Source organism: Pseudophryne corroboree, chromosome 7 (genome assembly GCF_028390025.1).
Source record: "Pseudophryne corroboree isolate aPseCor3 chromosome 7, aPseCor3.hap2, whole genome shotgun sequence".
Classification (NCBI taxonomy): domain Eukaryota; kingdom Metazoa; phylum Chordata; class Amphibia; order Anura; family Myobatrachidae; genus Pseudophryne; species Pseudophryne corroboree.
Window position 1 is genome coordinate 25,819,060 of NC_086450.1, and position 16,814 is coordinate 25,835,873.

The 16,814-nt window shown below is 47.4% G+C and overlaps 1 protein-coding gene across 1 annotated transcript in view; it reads right to left on the minus strand.

The window, feature by feature from the left end:
- LMLN (leishmanolysin like peptidase) overlaps positions 1-16,814 on the minus strand; it is a 97,867-nt gene that overhangs the window by 6,101 nt on the left and 74,952 nt on the right. Inside the window, exons 8-11 of the mRNA XM_063932540.1 lie at positions 1,836-1,930; positions 1,643-1,760; positions 357-464; positions 193-269 (exon numbers count right to left, since the gene is read on the minus strand). Coding sequence (XP_063788610.1) covers positions 193-269; positions 357-464; positions 1,643-1,760; positions 1,836-1,930 — 398 coding nt within the window. The remainder of the gene's footprint in view (positions 1-192; positions 270-356; positions 465-1,642; positions 1,761-1,835; positions 1,931-16,814) is intronic.

Genomic DNA, 16,814 nt, shown 5'->3' on the forward strand with positions numbered 1-16,814 from the left:
ATCAGTGATCGGGAGCGCCCCCTGGTGGGTGCTGCATCAAATGCAAAGCCGTAAACACAAATAAACCAACCTCAGTATTCTACAAATATAAAGCCTTCATTATTCTGAATAATCCACTTATGTGATATGCGATCGTCCGGAACCCTGCATTAGGGCCGGGTACAGACAGCAGATCCATCAGTCAGTGCTCACCCTGTATCCTCCATCAGCGCCAAAGTGATCCTGGAGAACACTCTGTTCTGTGTGTGGGAGCCGGTCATCGCTTCATTCTGCGGAGATGGGAACACTGAGTATAGGAAGGGAGAGAGCACACGGCCGGGAAACGGAGCACAGCCAGAGGATGAGTAATAACAGACCTCCAGCAGCCTCTTCTCCCAGTGATTCAGCTCCGTTCCCATCCCACCCTGGTTCTCAAGCTCCATCCCCTCCAGAATCGGGCAGTTGAAATGTTTCTGCACCTCCGCCTGAGCCCAGCATGTAAAACAAACACAAGCATGTATTACACTACTAAGGTGTGCGCATGGAAGGGGGGACGGGGCAGCTGCACTACTAAGGTGGCCTGTGCGCATGGAAGGGGGGACGGGGCAGCTGCACTACTAAGGTGGCCTGTGCGCATGGAAGGGGGGACGGGGCAGCTGCACTACTAAGGTGGACTGTGCGCATGCATGGGGGGGACGGGGCGGCTGCACTATTAAGGTGGCCTGTGCGCATGGATGGGGGGACGGGGGATGCTGCACTACTAAGGTGGCCTGTGCGCATGGAAGGGGGGACGGGGCAGCTGCACTACTAAGGTGGACTGTGCGCATGCATGGGGGGACGGGGCGGCTGCACTACTAAGGTGGCCTGTGCGCATGGATGGGGGGACGGGGGATGCTGCCACTACTAAGGTGGCCTGTGCGCATGGAAGGGGGGACGGGGCAGCTGCACTACAAAGGTGGCCTGTGCGCATGGATGGGGGGACGGGGCGGCTGCACTACTAAGGTGGACTGTGCGCATGGATGGGAGGACGGGGCGGCTGCACTACTAAGGTGGACTGTGCGCATGGATGGGGGGACGGGGCGGCTGCACTACTAAGGTGGACTGTGCGCATGGATGGGGGGACGGGGCGGCTGCAATACTAAGGTGGCCTGTGTGTATGGATGGGGCGGCTGCACTACTAAGGTGGCCTGTGCGCATGCAAGGTGGGACGGAGCGGCTGCACTACTAAGGTGGCCTGTGCTCATGGATGGGGGGGACGGGGCAGCTGCACTACTAGGTGGCCTGTGCGCATGCAAGGTGGGACGGAGCGGCTGCACTACTAAGGTGGCCTGTGCGCATGGATGGGGGGACGGGGCGGCTGCACTACTAAGGTGGCCTGTGCTCATGGATGGGGGGACGGGGCGGCTGCACTACTAAGGTGGCCTGTGCTCATGGATGGGGGGACGGGGCGGCGGCACTACTAAGGTGGCCTGTGCTCATGGATGGGGGGACGGGACGGCTGCACTACTAAGGTGGCCTGTGCTCATGGATGGGGGGACGGGGCGGCTGCACTACTAAGGTGGACTGTGCGCATGGATTGGGGGACGGGGCGGCTGCACTACTAAGGTGGCCTGTGCGCATGGATGGGGGGATAGAGATAGTATAATGTACGGTAGAGACTCACTGTGACTCTGGGAGTGACCAGCAGGAAGACATTGTGTTGAACCATTCTGGGGCCTCTGACGTCCCAGCTCCTGGTCACAGTGCGGACAACTCTGTCACTCCACTGATACACACCGAGGCTGTGACGAGACAGATCACAATGTGGTATGTTGTGTCATTCTGACATGTCTTAACAGAAGATGGTGGAAACTCACCTCTCATTGAAAATTGGGAGACCGTTCATGTAACGCGGCGTCAGGGGCTCGCCATTATCATCATAATATAACGCAAACAGTCCAGCGGAAAATCCCTAGAACAGCAAACCATAGAAGATCAGCAACTAAATTATCTCAACAACAAAATCAACTATAAAACCACAATAAATCAATTCATTAAAACCAAAGAGATCACAACTAAAGCCATACTGTATCATATACAGTGTTATATATCACTCCCATTCTCATACACTGTATCCTGTGCCTCCTGTATCATATACAGTGTTATATATCACTCTCATTCTCATACACTGTATCCTGTGCCTCCTGTATCATATACAGTGTTATATATCACTCCCATTCTCATACACTGTATCCTGTGCCTCCTGTATCATATACAGTGTTATATATCACTCCCCTTCTCATACACTGTATCCTGTGCCTCCTGTATCATATACAGTGTTATATATCACTCCCATTCTCATACACTGTATCCTGTACCCTCCTGTATCATATACAATGTTATATATCACTCCCATTCTCATACACTGTATCCTGTGCCCTCCTGTATCATATACAGTGTTATATATCACTCCCATTCTCATATCCTATTCTCATACACTGTATCCTGTGCCTCCTGTATCATATACAGTGTTATATATCACTCCCATTGTCATACACTGTATCCTGTGCCTCCTGTATCATATACAGTGTTATATATCACTCCCATTGTCATACACTGTATCCTGTGCCTCCTGTATCATATACAGTGTTATATATCACTCCCATTCTCATACACTGTATCCTGTGCCTCCTGTATCATATACAGTGTTATATATCACTACCATTGTCATACACTGTATCGGGTGGTCTTCTGTATGCCGGCGGTCGGGCTCCCGGCGCTCAGTATACCGGCGCCGGGAGCCCGACAGCTGGCATACCGACACTTATTTTCCCTCGTGGGGGTCCACGACCCCCATAGAGGGAGAATAAAATAGTGTGGCGCGCATAGCGCGCCACCGTGCCCGTAGCGTGGCGAGCGTAGCGTGGCGAGCGCAGCGAGCCCGCAAGGGGCTCATTTGCGCTCGCCACGCTGTCGGTAAGCCGGCGGTCGGGCTCCCGGCGCCGGGATGCTGGTCGCCGGGAGCCCGACCGCCGGCCAGCCGTAGTGAACCCACTGTATCCTGTGCCTCCTGTATCATATACAGTGTTATATATCACTCCCCTTCTCATACACTGTATCCTGCGCCTCCTGTATCATATACAGTGTTATATATCACTCCCATTCTCATACACTGTGTCCTGTGCCTCCTGTATCATATACAATGTTATATATCACTCCCATTCTCATACACTGTATCCTGTGCCTCCTGTATTATATACAGTGTTATATATCACTCCCATTCTCATACACTGTATCCTGTGCCTCCTGTATCATATACAATGTTATATATCACTCCCATTCTCATACACTGTATCCTGTGCCTCCTGTATCATATACAGTGTTATATATCACTCCCATTCTCATACACTGTATCCTGTGCCTCCTGTATCATATACAATGTTATATATCACTCCCATTCTCATACACTGTATCCTGTGCCTCCTGTATCATATACAGTGTTATATATCACTCCCCTTCTCATACACTGTATCCTGTGCCTCCTGTATCATATACAGTTATATATCACTTCCCTTCTCATACACTGTATCCTGTGCCTCCTGTATCATATACAGTGTTATATATCACTTCCCTTCTCATACACTGTATCCTGTGCCTCCTGTATCATATACAATGTTATATATCACTCCCATTCTCATACACTGTATCCTGTGCCTCCTGTATCATATTCAGTGTTATATATCACTCCCATTCTCATACACTGTATCCTGTGCCTCCTGTATCATATACAGTGTTATATATCACTCCCTTTCTCATACACTGTATCCTGTGCCTCCTGTATCATATACAAGGTTATATATCACTCCCATTCTCATACACTGTATCCTGTGCCTCCTGTATCATATACAATGTTATATATCACTCCCCTTCTCATACACTGTATCCTGTGCCTCCTGTATCATATACAGTGTTATATATCACTCCCATTCTCATACACTGTATCCTGTGCCTCCTGTATCATATACAATGTTATATATCACTCCCCTTCTCATACACTGTATCCTGTGCCTCCTGTATCATATACAATGTTATATATCACTCCCATTCTCATACACTGTATCCTGTGCCTCCTGTATCATATACAATGTTATATATCACTCCCCTTCTCATACACTGTATCCTGTGCCTCCTGTATCATATACAATGTTATATATCACTCCCATTCTCATACACTGTATCCTGTGCCTCCTGTATCATATACAATGTTATATATCACTCCCCTTCTCATACACTGTATCCTGTGCCTCCTGTATCATATACAATGTTATATATCACTCCCATTCTCATACACTGTATCCTGTGCCTCCTGTATCATATACAATGTTATATATCACTCCCCTTCTCATACACTGTATCCTGTGCCTCCTGTATCATATACAATGTTATATATCACTCCCATTCTCATACACTGTATCCTGTGCCTCCTGTATCATATACAGTGTTATATATCACTCCCATTCTCATACACTGTATCCTGTGCCTCCTGTATCATATACAATGTTATATATCACTCCCATTCTCATACACTGTATCCTGTGCCTCCTGTATCATATACAGTGTTATATATCACTCCCATTCTCATACACTGTATCCTGTGCCTCCTGTATCATATACAATGTTATATATCACTCCCATTCTCATACACTGTATCCTGTGCCTCCTGTATCATATACAGTGGTATATATCACTCTCATTCTCATACACTGTATCCTGTGCCTCCTGTATCATATACAGTGTTATATATCACTCCCCTTCTCATACACTGTATCCTGTGCCTCCTGTATCATATACAGTCTTATATATCACTCCCATTCTCATACACTGTATCCTGTGCCTCCTGTATTATATACAGTGTTATATATCACTCCCATTCTCATACACTGTATCCTGTACCCTCCTGTATCATATACAGTGTTATATATCACTCCCATTCTCATACACTGTATCCTGTGCCTCCTGTATTATATACAGTGTTATATATCACTCCCATTCTCATACACTGTATCCTGTGCCTCCTGTATCATATACAATGTTATATATCACTCCCATTCTCATACACTGTATCCTGTGCCTCCTGTATCATATACAGTGTTATATATCACTCCCCTTCTCATACACTGTATCCTGTGCCTCCTGTATCATATACAGTGTTATATATCACTTCCCTTCTCATACACTGTATCCTGTGCCCCCTGTATCATATACAGTGTTATATATCACTCCCATTCTCATACACTGTATCCTGTGCCTCCTGTATCATATACAATGTTATATATCACTCCCATTCTCATACACTGTATCCTGTGCCTCCTGTATCATATACAGTGTTATATATCACTCCCCTTCTCATACACTGTATCCTGTGCCTCCTGTATCATATACAGTTATATGTCACTTCCCTTCTCATACACTGTATCCTGTGCCTCCTGTATCATATACAGTGTTATATATCACTTCCCTTCTCATACACTGTATCCTGTGCCTCCTGTATCATATACAATGTTATATATCACTCCCATTCTCATACACTGTATCCTGTGCCTCCTGTATCATATACAATGTTATATATCACTCCCATTCTCATACACTGTATCCTGTGCCCTCCTGTATCATATACAGTGTTATATATCACTCCTATTCTCATACACTGTATCCTGTGCCTCCTGTATCATATACAGTGTTATATATCACTCCCATTCTCATACACTGTATCCTGTGCCTCCTGTATCATATACAATGTTATATATCACTCCCATTCTCATACACTGTATCCTGTGCCTCCTGTATCATATACAATGTTATATATCACTCCCATTCTCATACACTGTATCCTGTGCCCTCCTGTATCATATACAGTGTTATACATATCACTCCCATTCTCATACACTGTATCCTGTGCCTCCTGTCTCATATACAGTGTTATATATCACTCCCCTTCTCATACACTGTATCCTGTGCCTCCTGTATCATATACAGTGTTATATATCACTCCCATTCTCATACACTGTATCCTGTACCCTCCTGTATCATATACAGTGTTATATATCACTCCCATTCTCATACACTGTATCCTGTGCCTCCTGTATCACATACAGTGTTATATATCACTCCCATTCTCATACACTGTATCCTGTGCCTCCTGTATCATATACAGTGTTATATATCACTCCCATTCTCATACACTGTATCCTGTGCCTCCTGTATCATATACAGTGTTATATATCACTCCCATTCTCATACATTGTATCCTGTGCCTCCTGTATTATATACAGTGTTATATATCACTCCCATTCTCATACACTGTATCCTGTGCCTCCTGTATCATATACAATGTTATATATCCCTCCCCTTCTCATACACTGTATCCTGTGCCTCCTGTATCATATACAGTGTTATATATCACTCCCATTCTCATACACTGTATCCTGTACCCTCCTGTATCATATACAATGTTATATATCACTCCCATTCTCATACACTGTATCCTGTGCCTCCTGTATCATATACAGTGTTATATATCACTCCCATTCTCATACACTGTATCCTGTGCCTCCTGTATCATATACAGTGTTATACATATCACTCCCATTCTCATACACTGTATCCTGTGCCTCCTGTATCATATACAGTGTTATACATATCACTCCCATTCTCATACACTGTATCCTGTGCCTCCTGTATCATATACAGTGTTATATATCACTCCCATTCTCATACACTGTATCCTGTGCCTCCTGTATCATATACAGTCTTATATATCACTCCCATTCTCATACACTGTATCCTGTGCCTCCTGTATCATATACAATGTTATATATCACTCCCCTTCTCATACACTGTATCCTGTGCCTCCTGTATCATATACAGTGTTATATATCACTCCCATTCTCATACACTGTATCCTGTGCCTCCTGTATCATATACAATGTTATAATAAGAATTTACTCACCGGTAATTCTATTTCTCTGACGTCCTAGTGGATGCTGGGGACTCCGTAAGGACCATGGGGAATAGACGGGCTCCGCAGGAGACTGGGCACTCTAAAGAAAGATTTAGGACTACCTGGTGTGCACTGGCTCCTCCCCCTATGACCCTCCTCCAAGCCTCAGTTAGGACACTGTGCCCGGAAGAGCTGACACAATAAGGAAGGATTTTGAATCCCGGGTAAGACTCATACCAGCCACACCATATAACTCGTGATAGGAACCCCGGTTAACAGTATGATAACAACGGAGCCTCTGAACAGAAGGCTCGCAATAACAACCTGATTTGTGTAACAATAACTATTTACAAGTATTGCAGACAATCCGCACTTGGGATGGGCGCCCAGCATCCACTACGGACTACGAGAAATAGAATTACCGGTGAGTAAATTCTTATTTTCTCTGACGTCCTAGTGGATGCTGGGGACTCCGTAAGGACCATGGGGATTATACCAAAGCTCCCAAACGGGCGGGAGAGTGCGGATGACTCTGCAGCACCGAATGAGAGAACTCCAGGTCCTCCTCAGCCAGGGTATCAAATTTATAAAATTTTGCAAACGTGTTTGCCCCTGACCAAGTAGCAGCTCGGCAAAGTTGTAAAGCCGAGACCCCTCGGGCAGCCGCCCAAGATGAGCCCACCTTCCTTGTGGAATGGGCTTTCACAGATTTAGGCTGCGGTAGTCCCACCGCAGAATGCGCCAGCTGAATAGTGCTACAAATCCAGCGCGCGATAGTCTGCTTAGAAGCAGGTGCACCCAGCTTGTTGGGTGCATATAGAATAAACAGCGAGTCAGTTTTCCTGACTCCAGCCGTCCTGGAAACATACATTTTCAGGGCCCTGACTACGTCCAGAAACTTGGAATCCTCCAAGTCCCTAGTAGCCGCAGGCACCACGATAGGTTGGTTCAAGTGAAAAGCTGATACCACCTTCGGGTGAAACTGAGGACGAGTCCTCAACTCTGCCCTATCCATATGGAAAATCAGATAAGGGCTTTTACAGGACAAAGACAACATAACCACTTTCCACGTGAGATATTTTAAATCCACAGTCTTCAGTGGCTCAAACCAATGTGATTTCAGGAACTCCAAAACCACATTGAGATCCCAAGGTGCCACTGGGGGCACAAAAGGAGGCTGAATATGCAGAACTCCCTTGACAAAAGTCTGAACTTCAGGCAGTGAAGCCAGTTCTTTCTGGAAGAAAATCGACAGGGCCGAGATCTGGACCTTAATGGACCCCAATTTGAGGCCCAATGTCACACCTGCTTGCAGGAAATGCAGGAATCGACCCAGTTGAAATTCCTCCGTTGGGGCCTTCTTGGCCTCACACCAAGCAACATATTTCCGCCAAATGCGGTGATAATGTTTTGCGGTGACATCCTTCCTGGCTTTGATCAGGGTAGGGCTGACTTCCTCCGGAATGCCTTTTTCCTTTAGGATCCGGCGTTCAACCGCCATGCCGTCAAACGCAGCCGCGGTAAGTCTTGGAACAGACAGGGTCCCTGCTGCAGCAGGTCTTGTCTGAGTGGCAGAGGCCAAGGGTCCTCTGCAAGCATCTCTTGAAGATCCGGGTACCAAGCTCTTCTTGGCCAATCCGGAGCCACGAGAATAGTTTTCACTCCTCGCCTTCTTATTATTCTCAGTACCTTGGGTATGAGAGGCAAAGGAGGAAACACATAAACCGACTGGTACACCCACGGTGTCACTAGAGCGTCCACAGCGATCGCCTGAGGGTCCCTTGACCTGGCGCAATATCTTTTTAGCTTTTTGTTGAGGCGGGACGCCATCATGTCCACCTGTGGTTTTTCCCAACGATTTACCAGCATTTGGAAGACTTCTGGATGAAGTCCCCATTCTCCCGGGTGGAGGTCGTGCCTGCTGAGGAAGTCTGCTTCCCAGTTGTCCACTCCCGGAATGAATACTGCTGTCAGTGCTAACACATGATTCTCTGCCCATCGGAGAATCCTTGTGGCTTCTGCCATTGCCCTCCTGCTTCTTGTGCCGCCCTGTCTGTTTACATGGGCGACCGCCGTGATGTTGTCTGATTGGATCAGCACCGGCCGGTTCTGAAGCAGGGGTCTTGCTTGGCTTAGGGCATTGTAAATGGCCCTTAGCTCCAGAATATTTATGTGAAGCGAAATCTCCTGATTTGACCACAGTCCTTGGAAATTTCTTCCCTGTGTGACTGCACCCCAGCCCCGAAGGCTGGCATCCGTGGTCACCAGGACCCAGTCCTGTATTCCGAATCTGCGGCCCTCTAGTAGATGAGCCCTCTGCAGCCACCACAGCAGCGACACCCTGGTTCTTGCCGACAGGGTTATCCGCTGTTGCATCTGGAGATGGGACCCGGACCATTTGTCCAACAGGTCCCACTGGAAAGTCCTTGCGTGGAACCTTCCGAATGGAATTGCCTCGTACGAAGCTACCATTTTTCCCAGGACTCGTGTGCATTGATGTACCGACACCTGTCCCGGTTTTAGGATGTCTCTGACTAGAGATGACAACTCCTCGGCTTTTTCCACTGAAAGAAACACTCTTTTCTGGTCTGTGTCCAGAATCATTCCCAGGAACAGAAGACGTGTCGTCGGGACCAGCTGTGACTTTGGAATATTGAGAATCCAGCCGTGCTGTTTTAGCACTTCCCGAGAAAGTGCTACCCCCACTACCAACTGTTCCTTGGACCTCGCCTTTATCAGGAGATCGTCCAAGTACGGGATAATTAAAACTCCCTTCTTGCGAAGGAGTATCATCATTTCGGCCATTACCTTGGTAAAGACCCTCGGTGCCGTGGACAACCCAAACGGCAGCGTCTGGAACTGATAGTGACAGTCCTGTACCACAAATCTGAAGTACTCCTGGTGAGGAGGGTAAATGGGGACATGCAGGTACGCATCCTTGATGTCCAGGGAGACCATGTAATCCCCCTCGTCCAGGCTCGCAATAACCGCCCTGAGCGATTCCATCTTGAACTTTAACCCTTTGATATAAGTGTTCAAGGATTTTAGATTTAAGATGGGTCTCACCGAACCGTCCGGTTTCGGTACCACAAACATTGTGGAATAGTAACCCTTTCCTTGCTGAAGGAGGGGTACCGTGACAATCACTTGCTGTGAATACAGTTTTTGAATAGCCACCAACACCGCCTCCCTGGCAGAGGGAGTTGCCGGTAAGGCAGATTTTAGGAAACGGCGGGGGGGAGACGTCTCGAATTCCAGCCTGTACCCCTGAGAAATTACTTGAAAGACCCAGGGATCCACTTGTGAGAGATCCCACTGAGCGCTGAAATTCCTGAGACGGGCCCCCACCGTACCCGGGTCCGCCTGAGCAGCCCCAGCGTCATGCTGTGGACTTACCGGACGCGGGGAGGACTTCTGCTCTTGGGAACTAGCTGTGTGTTGCAGCTTTTTCCTCTACCTTTGCCTCTCGGCAGAAAGGATGAGCCTCTAGCCCTCTTGCTTTTCTGGGGCCGAAAGGACTGTACCTGATAATACGGTGCTTTCTTTTGCTGTGGGGCACCCTGTGGCAAAAAGGTCGATTTCCCAGCAGTAGCTGTGGACACGAGGTCCGAAAGACCATCCCCAAACAGTTCCACCCCTTTATAGGGCAAAACTTCCATGTGCCGTTTCGAGTCGGCATCGCCAGACCATTGCAGAGTCCATAACCCCCTTCTGGCGGCAATGGACATAGCGCTTATTTTTTATGCCAGCCGGCAAATATCCCTCTGTGCATCACGCATGTATAAGACTGCATCTTTTATATGCTCAATCGTCAGCAAAATATTGTCCCTATCCATGGTATCAATATTATCCGACAGGGAATCTGACCACGCAGCAGCAGCACTGCACATCCAAGCTGATGCAATCGCTGGTCGCAATATAATGCCCGTGTGTGTGTAAATAGCTTTTAGGGTAGTTTCCTGCTTCCTATCAGCAGGTTCCTTCAGGGCGGCCGTATCCGGAGACCGTAGTGCCACCTTCTTTGATAAGCGTGTCAGCGCCTTATCTACCCTAGGGGGTGTTTCCCAACGTGACCTATCCTCTGGCGGGAAAGGGTACGCTGCCAATAACCGTTTAGAAATTATCAATTTCTTATCGGGGGAAGTCCACGCTTCCTCACACACCTCATTTAATTCCTCAGATGCAGGAAAAACTACAGGTAGCTTTTTCTCACCAAACATAATACCCTTTTTTGTGGTACCTGGGGTATTATCAGAAATGTGTAAAACATTTTTCATTGCCTCAATCATGAACGGGTGGACCTATTGGAGGGTACACTAGTCTCATCGTCGTCGACACTGGAGTCGGTATCCGTGTCGACGTCTGTATCTGTCACCTGAGGTAGCGGGCGTTTTAAAGCCCCTGATGACATTTGAGGCGCTGGAACAGGCACAAGCTGAGTAGCCGGCTGTCCTATGTCGTCAAACCTTTTGTGTAAGGAGTTGACACTTTCACGTAATTCCTTCCATAAGTCCAACCACACAGGTTTCGACCCCGCAGGGGGTGACATCACATTCACAGGCATTTGCTCCACCACCACATCATTTTCCTCCTCATACATGTCGACACAGCAGTACCGACACACAGCAGACACACATGGAATGCTCCTACAGAGGACAGGACCCCACAAAGCCCTTTGGGGAGACAGAGGGAGAGTATGCCAGCACACACCAGGGCGCTATATATCACAGGGATATCACCTATAAAACGTGTTTTCCCTTATAGCTGCATAATATATTTATACTGCGCCTAATTTGTGCCCCCCCCTCTCTTTTTTTTTTTACCCTTTTCTGTAGTGCAGGACTGCAGGGGAGAGCCAGGGAGCGATCCTTCCAGCGGAGCTGTGAGGGAAAAATGGCGCCAGTGTGCTGAGGGAGATGGCCCCGCCCCTTTTTCGGCGGGCTTTCTCCCGCTAATGTAAAAGTTCTGGCAGGGGTTAATAAGCCCCTAGTGTGCATCCAGCTCGGCCGGGCACAGAAATCTGACTGAGGCTTGGAGGAGGGTCATAGGGGGAGGAGCCAGTGCACACCAGGTAGTCCTAAATCTTTCTTTAGAGTGCCCAGTCTCCTGCGGAGCCCGTCTATTCCCCATGGTCCTTACGGAGTCCCCAGCATCCACTAGGACGTCAGAGAAATAGGGATTTTTGTTTACTTACCGTAAAATCTCTTTCTCTGATTCCATCTGGGGGACGCTGCGCCGTTACTTGTGGGTTAGAGGTGTGTGGTTGTGGAGTTTGGCACAGAACTATTAAGAACTGACCCCTCCCCCCTCTAACCCCTCCCATCTCCTTCCTGCCCAGCCAGCACCTCAGTTAACGTTTAGCCAAGCCAAAGGAGATAGACCGCAAAAATGTACTGGTTAAACCAGACAACCATATGGGAGGGATCGCAGCGTCCCCCAGATGGAATCAGAGAAAGAGATTTTACGGTAAGTAAACAAAAATCCCTATTTCTCTTTCATCCATCTGGGGGACGCTGCGCCGTTACTTGTGGGATTTCCCAAAGCAAGCTAATGAGAGAAGGGAGAAGTAGACGGCATAGCCGTCCGTAAAATTTTGACGCCCAACAGAGGCAGTTTCCAAATTGAAAATATGAAAAAAACGGTAAACCCTTTTTGAACCGTATGCACAGACGACCAAGTCGCCGCCCTACATAGCTGCTCAATAGATGCATTCCCGCGAGCAGCCCAAGAAGCTCCAACTCGAATGAGCTGGAATCGATTCAGAAACTGAAATATCAGAAAACTGTTTTTATGGCGAAATCACCCAACGAGCCACTGTGTTCTTGGAAGCCGGCCAATCTCGTTTTGGGCGCATCAATTAAAAACTAACAATGCAGCCGTACGACAGACAGGATTTGGACAAGATAAATAAATCCGTAAGGCCCTAAGCATATCTAAGAGAGCCAAATGGGAATCCTCCCCGGAAGGAGAAGGAGTAAACGCTGGAAGGACAATGTCCTAATTTAGATGAAACGCTGACACAACTTTCGTAAGGAAGGAAGGTTTTTGTTCGCAGAATCACCCGGCTATCATGAAACCTCAACAAGGGTGGTCTGCAAGAAAGAGCTGTCCATGCAGACACTCGTCCTGCGGAGGCAATTGTCAATAGGAAGACAACTTTTGAACGTTAGATACCGCAATTTTACAGATTCCAAATAGTTCAAATGGAGAATACTGAAGAGCCGTAAAGACTAAGTTACAGTCCCAAGCAGGAACCAGAGGAACAAAAGGTGGCTGAATCCGAAGAACTCCCTGAAGGAACGTCTGAACTTCTGGAAAGATAGCCAGTCTCTTTAGAAAGAAATAACCGATAAGTCAGAAACTTGACCCTTCAGTGAAGAAGTCTTAGCCCCTTATTGAGACCCTCCTGAAGGAAGTATAACCGACGAGGAATACGAAACAAATCCGGTGTTAAACCACGCTTTTCACACCAATCAAAGTAAATACGCTACACTCGGTGGTATACTCTAGAAGTCACCGTTTTTTTAGCCTGAGTCATCGTTTACACAACAAGACGAGAAAAAAACCCTTTTCCCTTAAAAGGTTGGGTTCAAGAACCAAATCGTCAAAGCCAGCCGACCCAACCTGGGTGGTGACCTGGTCCTTGAATCAGAAGATCCGGACACAGAGGGAGTCGGAAAGGTTCCTCGACGACCATATTGTGACGAAGAATGTACCACTGTCAGCGTGGCCAAGCTGAGGCTACCCAAATGATTGGGAGACCTTCTTACTGAATGTGTTTAAGCAGACGTGGAATCAGTGGAAATGGTGGAAACACATATCCCAGTTGAAAGTGCCACGGTGCTGTCAGTGCATCGATTAGAATTGCTTGAGGGTCCTGAGTACGCGACCCGTAGAGAGGAAGATTATTATTGAGACGAGACGCCATCAGATCTACATCGGGCAACCCCCACCGGGCTACTAGAGTCAGAAACACCTCCTGGTGAAACTCCCACTCTCCCGGATGCATCGTGTGACGGCTTAAGAAATCCGCTTCCCAGTTCTCGATTTCTGGAATATGAATCGCGAATATGGCCAGGAACCAATGTTCCGCCCATGTGAGAGTCTGAGCGACTTCGTTCATTGCGGATCAGCTTCGAGTACCTCCTTCCTTGTTTATGTAAGCAACTGCTGATGCGCTGTGGGACTGAATCCGCACTGGATGACCTTGAACCATGGTTTGAATCCGAAGTAGTGCATACCGGATTGTCCTTAACTCCAAGATGCTGATCTGCAACTTTAACTCTTGACTGGTCCAGAGTCCCTGAAAGTGATGAGTCTGAAACACCGCCCCCCAACCTCTGAGGCCGGTGTTTGTGGTGACCATCACCCAAGACCAAATTGTGAACGGAACTACTTTGGTCAAATTGTATCTGTGAAACCCCCAGCGAAGCGACTGACGAGTCTGTACAGACACGCGGACCAACAGTAATTCGAGATGAGGCCCTGTCCGAGTCCAACAGTTGAGAATCTGAGTCTGAAAAGGGTCGAGTCTGAAACGTGGCATATGGAACTGCCTTGAAGGTTGCCACCATCTCGTCTCACTTGCATGCAACGGAGAACCGAAACCACCGGTAAATGTAGCCGTGTTCGAATTCTGGACTGTATGTCCTGAATCTTGTCCTGAGGAAGAACCACTGTTCTGGTTGTTGGTGTCGAATAAAAGTCCCAGAAACATCATCTTCCGGGAAGGAAGCAAAGATGACTTCAGACAATAAATTATTCATCCGAATGACCGCAGAGACTCCATAGCGAGACGCAAGTTCTGATGAAGAATCCACCCTGCCTTGATCAACAGATTACCCAAATACAGAATAATGTTGATTCCCTGCCTGAAACTGAAAATGTCAAGGCCGACCGCGAATCTCAGAAGAGATTGATGACCCGTCCAAATAGAAACAAGCAGATAGGCGTCTTACGTCCAATTAGGCCAAATATCCCCGTTTCCTTGGCGACAATAACCGAGAGGATGGATTCCATTTTGAACTTCTGGGTTGCAATGAACCCTCCAGTTTGTCCACGAGTAAAATCCCGACCTCTCTGCCGAGCGGGACCTAGAAGAATTACTTCATTTCGTAAGCAAAATGGCTGTTGCATGATGAAGAGCTCGACGTCCGAAGGAACCATATGAAAGAGGTGTGATGAACACCCGATATGGGACTGGTTAATCGTGATCTAACAAATATTCTCTGGATATGACCTCCGTCACCCACCGATCTGGTCTCGATAGGAACCACCCTTCTTTGAACTGTAGTAACCGAGTCTCAACCGTCACTAACTCCTCCGAGGATCGTGAACCGTCATGCAGTAGGTTTGTTGGCAGGTTTACGTCTACCTCTGAATGCCTCCCTTCGTGGGTATCCCCTGTATATGAAAGTACCGAAACCTTGTAGAATTCGGTTTCGGAGGAGCAACTGGAAGAAAGGGGTTCCTTCTGTAGAATGTGAGATAATCTTCTTTGATTCCGACCTAAAGAGTACTCACCTTCAAAGGGTACCGCCGACAAAGTCTGTTTGGAGTCAAAATCGTCATTCCAAACCCGAGACCAAAGAGACCGTCTTGTTGTCACGGTCAAGGCAGAAATACGGGATTGTAGTGCAGCAGGATCAACCAAGGCCTCACCCACATAAGTAAGAACCTTCTGAAATCTGTTCTGTTAACTGAATGGCTTCCGATGGATCGTTAGACTACCTTCCAGAGATGACCTGTGCTAGTCAGTCATCCGCGGCCTTGAGGACCCAAGCGCCAGCTAAAAGTGGGTGAAGAGAAACACCTGATAAAGAAAACAGATTTAGGCATTGCTTCAATCTTCCTATCTGTAGGATCTTTCAACGTCACAGACTGTACAGAAGGAATAACCGTAGTTCCTGCTAAATTTGAAATGGGAACGTCTACCTTTTGGCCTGTTTCCCAAAATCTGATATCCTCCCTCTGTAAAAGGATATAGAAATTTTTATGCCGTAGGGGCTTGGAAACGAGAATCCGGCTTAAGTCAGGCTCCTTTAAAATATCCCTGTTATTAAGGTGACGGATGGAGTCTATCAGCAATCTAACAGCTGAGCTAGTAGAAAAGTCATCTTCCCAGACCGAAATCTCGCCCCACTCTGGGTCTACTTCCCCTTTTTATAAAAACTACACCTGAACATTGTTCTAGGTGCATGCAGACAGCACATGCGCTGTGTCAATCAGAACCTCCAATGGGAATTACTCCAACTCCTCCCCCAGAAAGTTATAGCGGTAACGGCTATGGCCGTTTTGTAGCAGAAGAACTGCCGGCAGAGTTTACAAACTTGTTTTGGGATTGAATTAAATCAGCAAGACATCTGCCCACATTTTAAGCCCACACCAGATGTGTCTGGCCCAAGCAGACATAGACTGATCCGCGGAACCTCCCTGTTGGATCACCACAGATGCACCAGAGCATGAAGCACAGAGGGTATCAGCATCCGCTTTACCCTTAGCTAGTCTTGACTCACAGTGTAAGCAGAAAAATAACCACCGAGGATGTCTTTCCTCTTTGTAGATCCTTCTGACGTATTGACATAATTAAACTTTATTTATTCTTTATTTTATTTTATTTATTTTTTTTTTTATTTTTTTAAAACAAGTGCACTACAAACGAACTATAAGCTCAGTAGAGTAATTTGTGCAAAAATTAAATCTGTTAACTCTCATTACAAGTGTAGAGTAACACTATGCCCCCAAAGTATACTTGCTGTTAGGTGTGTGCTGCACAGCGCCCCTCGTACTGTCTCCGTAGAAGATGGCGCCCGGTGCTTTGCAGACGCTGGCCGGGAGGGCGCGCAAGGCAGTGCAG